The sequence below is a fragment of the Stenella coeruleoalba genome (assembly GCF_951394435.1).
Source record: "Stenella coeruleoalba genome assembly, chromosome: 19".
NCBI classification, from domain to species: Eukaryota; Metazoa; Chordata; class Mammalia; order Artiodactyla; family Delphinidae; genus Stenella; species Stenella coeruleoalba.
Genome location: NC_137165.1, coordinates 9,655,216 through 9,662,530, shown reverse-complemented (window position 1 = coordinate 9,662,530; position 7,315 = coordinate 9,655,216). Strand labels below are relative to the sequence as shown.

Sequence of the window (7,315 nt, the reverse complement as noted above, 5' to 3'; positions counted from 1 at the left end):
CTAGAAAGATGGTGAGTCATGTATACGTTGATAGATCTTTTTTAGCTATACTTTTGTGTTTATTTCTAACTTGATTTTATTGTGGTCAGAGCACTGATCCTTTTTAGAATTAGTGGAGGTCTCATCTGTGGGTTAATTTGCCCATTTTGGTTGATAAACCCATAAGCGTCCATAAAGTCTTCATCTGTTTGTCCTGTTAACTCCCATCTGGGTTGTGGATTCTATTTGCTGTGGTTTTCTCTTCCATGGTATTGGTTTTCCTCCCATGTTGGTGATTCTGGGTTGTGGGTTCACCTTTGCATTTGTTGTATTTGTTCCCTAACTGTGGGTGCTGCTTCTGTTCACACTGGGGTGGTTCTGTTCCTGGGGGCATGGCTGGAGGTAGGATGATCCCAGTGAAACCAAGCAGGACCCTGCGGGGACCTCCCAGGTACAAAAGCCCCTCCATGTCCCCCGTCTCTTGTTTATAAAAAAAATAATAATAAAATGCTGTACTCTCCCAAGCCTCCCCTGAGTCCCAAAAAAACAAGCTTAAGAAGTTAATGATTAGGACAATAGAATCACAGAATCTTTAGTTCCTCCCTGAAGGACATAGACAATAGTGTCTGAGGCACACTCCTGAGTTGTTTTGCAGATACTAAAACCACCACCAAATGGAAAAAGTTAACTGCACAATGACCAGACTGTAGTCATGACACAAGCTGCTCCACCTTGTACGATTCAAGGACTGGCCTCAAGGAAATGGGAACAAACCGACCCTGGAACTGAAGACTAACTATACTTGAAACAATCAAGATGATGCTGATCAGACCTCCGCATGACCAATTTCAAGGCGATTATCAGAGCTAACTGTGCTGTTCTGCATGTAGCCCCCTGCCCTGCCTATGTACCCATGACACTCCCCTTTAAAAGCCCGTGCGCCCTGATCAGCAAGGGGAAGTTGGTTCTTTGACACATGAGTCCACCTCCTCCCCAGGACTGCCAGCTTCCTCAGTAAAGCTATATTTCCTTTTACCCAGCACTTGTCTCTCAGGATTGGATCCTTGAGAGACGAGCAGTCCAAACTGAGTTCAGTAACATCAGTAACAAATGCCGCTTTACAGCTGAGACTCAGGGAGCAGAATAACTTGCCCTAACTCACATACCTGTAAATAACAAATCCAGGCCACCTGGCCCAAAGCCCAGACAGTTCTCAGGATGACCCGCTGCCTGCCCAAGGCTATCTAGTGCCAACCAGCCCAATCCCAATTCCTAATCCCCAACAACAAGACAACTCAGAATATTTCATATATTTCTCTTCTTTTTACTCTAAAAAACAAGTTGACAATAATAACCTGCAAACCACAGAAAGTGGCATGGGTTTCAATCTCTTCGCCCCTCCAAACATCAGTCTACATTCCTCAGACACTACCCTTCCCTCTAAATCTTAGATGAAAATCCAGAAGCCCCCAGATAGGAGGGTCCCCAAACAAGGAGCCCTATGGCAGGTAAAGGCATTGAGGAAATAAATTAGGGGGAGAGGAGGCTGCTAGTTTTCGCTGTCCCTGTCCCGCTGTGTCTCGCAGACCCACCGGTAGGGCCTCTGACAGACGTCATCGTTCCAGCGGCCGTCGTCCGTGAAGTGGGCACAGTCCTCACCTCCTCCGAGCCCGTGCCCATACCAGTCGTCCGGCTGCTCTGGTCTCCAGTTCCTAAAGAGACCAGATGGATGCAGGCCCGAGGGGCCCAGACCCTCAGACAAGCCGAGCAGCCCCTGGCGCCCTGGGACCCGCCAGGCTGGGACGCAGGCCAGGCTGGGGCACAGGCGGAGGGCAGAGCTGTGGGGCGCACACACTCACTTGAAGCCCGACTCATAGTCTGTCCCGTCCACCCATTTCCAGGGCCCGTTTTGGTCAGTGAGGCCCATCCAGGTGTTCACAGGGCCCATGTGGTGCTGGATAAATTTCTGGGGAGGGAGGAGGGGCTGGTGATCTCTCCTTAGACCTGCCAGCCTCCCAGCCGAGCCCCACCTGGCCCTCACCTGCTCCTCCCAGGAGCCCACCACCACCAGGTGGGCGTCCTCCAGCTGGCAGTACTTCTCAGCCTCGGGCCAGGGCTTCCCCGAGCGAGAGAACCAGTAGCATTTGCCTTCAAAGTCCACCCAGTTCACCGGGCAGCAGGTCCTTTCAGAGCCTGGGGGGGTGGGGGGTGGGGGCGGGGGCAGGCAGAGGGAGGGTGAGGGGCTGAGGGGAAGTGGGCAGGAAAGCGGGGCTGGGCAGCACCCACCCCCTCACCGTTGCCCTGGAGGACGGCCATCTGACAGCTCAGGCTTCGCAGGTCAGACACAAACTGCTTCACGTGGAGCAGCAAGCTGGAGTGATCTGGGGAGACGGAGGGCAGAGGGGGAGGGGAATGAGTGGGGGAGGGGACTGGGAAGGCTCTGTCGTCTGCGTGCTGGGGCGTGAAGATGGATCACAGATGCTCCTGCCGTAAGGCCCCTTGGTTTGGCCTGAGAGACCCCTGTATCCTGCATGCGGAAGCGCGCGAACGCACGCTCCCTCGCTGACCTTCACTCAGGTCCTGCTGCTGTTTCTCCAGTTGGGACTCCAGGGACTTCATCTTTCTGCCCACATTTCCTCCTAGAGGAGAGACTTGCTCAGTGTCCCAATGTCCCTACGTTCCCAGCCCCCCCAGCCCCAGCCCTCCTCACCCTGGACGCTCAGGGCCTTGACCTTGGCCTCCGTGCTCACTGTGAGGTTGCTGAACGTTTCTCTCAGGGCCCGCAGCTCCTCCTGCAGCTTGGAGTCTGGGCAGAAGAGGGTGTGGATAGGACAAAATTAGGAGGTTGTGTCAACCATCACAGCAGCCAGCACGTCCCCTACCCACCCACCCTCAACATTGCTCCCTTCCCAGCCCACCCCCAGGGAACCCACTCTGGGATCCGATCACACAGACGACCACCAGCAGCAGGAGGCTAAGGCCGATGGAGATCAGGATGAGGCTGGGTCCGGAGCAGAGACGCCGAAAGAGTGAGTGGGGAGGAGGCGGCCCTGCAAGAGGAGAGGGCATCAGGAGCCTGGGGCAGCTCTGGGGTCCTAGAAGGAGGGCAGTCTGAGCCTCCTCTAGCCGACTAGGAGGAACGTTATACATGAAGAAGTTTGGGCGGTGGGCGGCCCGGAGAAGCCTGAGGCAACCGGAGGTGGGGAGGGGCGCGAAGCTTTGACCCGCCGGAGCCCTACCCAGGCCCTGGGCCTTTGCTGACACCTGCTGGCCTGGCTGAGTCACTGCAGCCTCAGAACTCAGAGCCTGGAGGATGGACGGAGTTTGCGAGCTGGAGGAGACTGGGGGCGGGGGGGGGGGGGGGGGCGCCTTGCAGGTGGGGCAAGAGCAGTGGATTTCTTGGTCACCCCTCGAATCCAACTCCTCTTTGGCTGCGCACAGGGAAAGAGGCGGAGTAGCCAGACTTAAGGTCCCTCAAGTTGCTCCCACCCGGGAGCCCTGTCCCAGTGAGCTGGAATATGGGGGCTTCCCCTCCATTTTTGCCGGCAGTCCCTTCCCCCATCGAAGGTCGCTGCCCACTCCCATCCACCAAGAACTTCATCCTGGTTCAGCCGAAGCAACATCCCTGCTCGCAGGAGAAAGAAAGGGGGCTTGCTTTTTTTTTTTTTTTTTTTTTTTTTTTGCGGTACGCGGGCCTCTTACTGTTGTGGCCTCTCCGGTTGCGGAGCACAGGCTCCGGACGCGCAGGCTCAGCGGCTATGGCTCACGGGCCTAGCCGCTCCGCGGCACGTGGGATCTTCCCGGACCGGGGCACGAACCCGCGTCCTCCTGCATCGGCAGGCGGACTCTCAACCACTGCGCCACCAGGGAAGCCCGGGGCTTGCTTTTTGATGTAAGAGAGCCTCATCCTCCCCCAATCAGAGATCCCTCAGAGCCATCCCAGAAATCTTCCCCTTGACCAAACTGATCCCTGACACCCATGCACTCACACACACTCACACAGTTGGCCAAGGCTCACAGGGTGTTGAAAGAGGAAAGAAGGAGGCCTAACTTCTTCCAGTTAGTCCCACGGCCCTGGGCGCCCCCGTCCCCAGGGTCCTGAGAAGTCGGTGACAAGGTGAGGGACAGGAGGGTCATGCAGAAGCCTGGGGGCAGCCGTCACCAAGAAAGGAAATCCAGCCCTACACCCTGCACCTCCCCTAAGAGGGGCGGCTCAGATGCTGTGTCCCTGTGAGTGGGGCAGACCAGGGAGAGTCGGGGTTACAGAAAGAAGCAGGAGCTGAGTGGAGAGAGCGAGAGCCACCTAATGCTCGCCTTTCAGAAATGGGGGGAGGCCTCCCCTCACTTTTTCTGTGCTGATGGTCATTCTCCTCGTTGTCCAGATGCTGAAGATCTTGGTACTCCTTTGTCATGGTAGGGCTGGCTGGACCTGGGACCAGGTCAGGGCTGGGGTTAGGGCTGAGGCTACGGCTGAACAGAGTTGGGGTGTGTGGTCCAGTCCCTTTCTAGGTGATCAGCAGGAGACCTTTTTTCTTGCTCCCATTCCCTCCCAGGCCTGACATCCAAACTCTGTCTTCTACAGTTTTCCCACTCCATCCCCAGCCCTCCCGACATGGGGCCCCTCCATCCCCTCCCCCACCCCACCCCCCAGTTAGTCACCCCCCACAGCCGTTCTTCCCCTTTTACTTGCCGAAGGTCTCAAGGTTGACTCCTGGGTCCCTCGATGCTGCACAGATCCCAGGCTAAGAAACGGGCTGAAGCCTGGAGGATTAGGGTGCGCAGACAGCCCTGGGTGGTGGGAGAGGAGGGGGCACGGTCCATATGAGGGCCCTGAGCCCTGTGCGTCTGCCTGTCTGTGCGTCTGCGTGTCTATGTGTCCAAACACACCAAACCTGGCATCTCCAGTGCCTGGGACTTTGGACGTAAACAGAGGTAGAACTGGATTTGGAACTCTGGGGTGTGGGGCTGGGAGCGGGGGATGGGTTGCCTCTTCTTTTCTTCCCAGGGGTGGGGAGTCTCCCCGGTCTGTCCCCATTCCTTGTATGCAGTCACCTCACTCATGGCACCGTTTGGGAGGGGGCCAGGCCAGGAGGGGCCAGGGTGCAGTTTGCCGTTTCCCCTCTGCCCCTCCCCCCTTTCACTTCCTGCCTCTGAATTTCCCAGAATTGGTGGTGTCTCCAAATATCCCTGACCGGGATCAGAGGGGCCGATCTCTGCTCTTGCCCAATCCAGGCCTGTGACCCTGGCATCTGAGCCTGGGCCCGGCTTCACTGGGGCTCAGCCGCCAGACTCCCCAGCCTGCGGCTGAATGGCTTTGCTCTCCGGGGGGAGTAAAGTCCTCCCAGCTGCATAGGGGGCGGTGCGGGGAGAGGCAGGAGGCCAGGCTTTTCCCACTCAGCCAGGATTGGTGCCAAAAAACCTCCAGTAATTCCTGTGTGCTTTTCCTTCATTACCTCCTCTCAAGAGCCCCCCGAGCACATCCCTATTCGATTCGCAGATGAGAAAACCGAGACCCTGAATGGTAAGACCTTACCCAGAGTCACACTGCAAGGAACAGCAGAGGGAGGGCTGGGATGTGGGCAGCCGGACTCCAGGACCTGTGTGCTGCCCCCAGAACCAGGTCCCGTCCCGTCACCATAGCTGGGCCCCGGGGTCCCAGAAATGCTAAAAGTGGTCCCTCACAGCCCCAGGGAGAGTTCAGGGAGTGTTGTGTTCAGAGGAGTGTCTGGATTGGAATTATGCTAAATTAGAAATTGGGCAATGTTAAAGACGTTAATAAGTCTCACTTTAGGACCAAATGTGAAGTCACAGGAATCCTAGGTTACAGTTATTTCAGTGAGAAAACTAGACCTGAGTTAGGAGAGTTTACATTACATGAGATATTCAGGAACACGTCCCTTGCATAAAATAAGAAGCCCTGGCTCCATCTCCTTTATCCGTGTCTTGAAAAGCCCCACGTTGTTTGCATGCACTGGGACTGTGGCCAGTAATTTTGGTGACTGTTGGGCTGTTAATTTGGCCTTCTCTGATATTATCGCTTACGATCCGGTTTATTCAGGCAAACAAACCTACGATGTTTCGGTCAGAATAATGGTCACCCTTACAAGAGTGGTGATTGGAAGGGAGCTTCTGGGCGATGGAAATGTTCTACTTCTTGAACTGGATGCCAGTTGCTAGGCTGTGTTCAGTTTGTAAAACTGCTGAAAGCTGTACACTTAAGATCTGTGCATTCTTCTGTTTGCATCTTATACAGGAATAAGATGTTCCTGCAAGCTGGTTCTACCCTATAACCATATTCCCAAACCCATTGCTTAGGGAGCAGTACTTGGACCAGTGCCGAAAAATACGCCAAAGCCAACAAGTTTAGGGTGAGAGTCAGAGGTGATAAAACACTGTGAAGAAAGCCAGACAAACAACACGATACACCCGGCGGCTGACTTACAAGCCACCTGTACGATACCAGAGATAATCCTGAGAAACTAAAAAGTAGCTAAAAACAAAACAACAACACATGGCGGTAGATATATGCACCCTGAGAACTCTTTCCATTTATCCCTTTAAGAATATATACCTTGGGATTTCCCTGGCGGTCCAGTGGTTAGGACTCCGCACTTCCACAGCAGGGGTCCTGGGTTCGATCCCTGGTCAGGGAACCCACAAGCTGCGCAGCGAGGCCAAAAAACAAAAAAGAATGTATACCTTGAATTATGCAAGGTCTTCAGGGACGCAGCCTCGCGTATTCATTTTCTATTGCAGAGTAACAATGCAACCCAAACCTAGTGGCTTGAAATGACACCGATTTATTAGCTCATAGCTCCGTAGGGCAGAAGTCCAAGCTGGCTTCTCTGCTCAGGGTCTGACAAAGCTGAGATTAAGGTGCTGGCAGGACTGTATTCATTTTTGGAGGCAAAGGAGAAGAATCTGCTCCCAAGCTCCTTCAGGTTGCTGACAGAATCCAGTTCCTTGCAGCCGTAGGATTGAGGTCCCCATCTCCTTGCTGGCTGTCGTCTGGGGGCCACCCTCTGTTCCTCGAGGCCACCTGCCTTCCTCATCGCATGGCCCCTCCATCTGCAAAGTCAGCAACAGTGCCTGGAATCTTCCTCAAGGTGCAGATCTCTCTGACTCCCCCTGTGCTTTCAAAGGGGCTCCTGGGATTCGATTAGGCCCACCTGGAGAATCTTCCTGTCCTAAGGTCAGCTGTGTACATGACATACACAACAACTTAAGAACAGGAGTCAGAAGTGATGAGACACTGTGAAGAAAGCCAGACAAACAACACGATACACCGGGTGCCGATTGACAAGCCAGACCCCTGTACAGTGTGTGCGGCCATAGG

General features: G+C 54.8%; 1 protein-coding gene across 2 annotated transcripts; it reads right to left on the bottom strand.

Moving 5' to 3' along the window:
- Positions 1–1,193: 1,193 nt before the first annotated feature.
- Positions 1,194–5,320, bottom strand: LOC307177958 (asialoglycoprotein receptor 1). 2 transcript variants are annotated; one of them, XM_079905529.1, is made up of 10 exons: positions 5,172–5,320; positions 4,670–4,767; positions 4,325–4,408; positions 2,913–3,029; positions 2,690–2,785; positions 2,547–2,618; positions 2,274–2,360; positions 2,021–2,172; positions 1,839–1,945; positions 1,194–1,691 (listed from the first exon to the last, which is right to left on the bottom strand). In XM_079905529.1, exons 3-10 carry the CDS (start codon positions 4,389–4,391, stop codon positions 1,529–1,531), a joined length of 861 nt encoding a protein of 286 aa, XP_079761655.1. In that variant the 5' UTR covers positions 4,392–4,408; positions 4,670–4,767; positions 5,172–5,320; the 3' UTR covers positions 1,194–1,528. The 2 variants fall into 2 exon arrangements, with proteins under 2 accessions (XP_079761655.1, XP_079761654.1); XM_079905528.1 differs by lacking the exons at positions 4,325–4,408; positions 4,670–4,767; positions 5,172–5,320 and having other exon boundaries at positions 2,913–3,292.
- Positions 5,321–7,315: the final 1,995 nt, after the last annotated feature.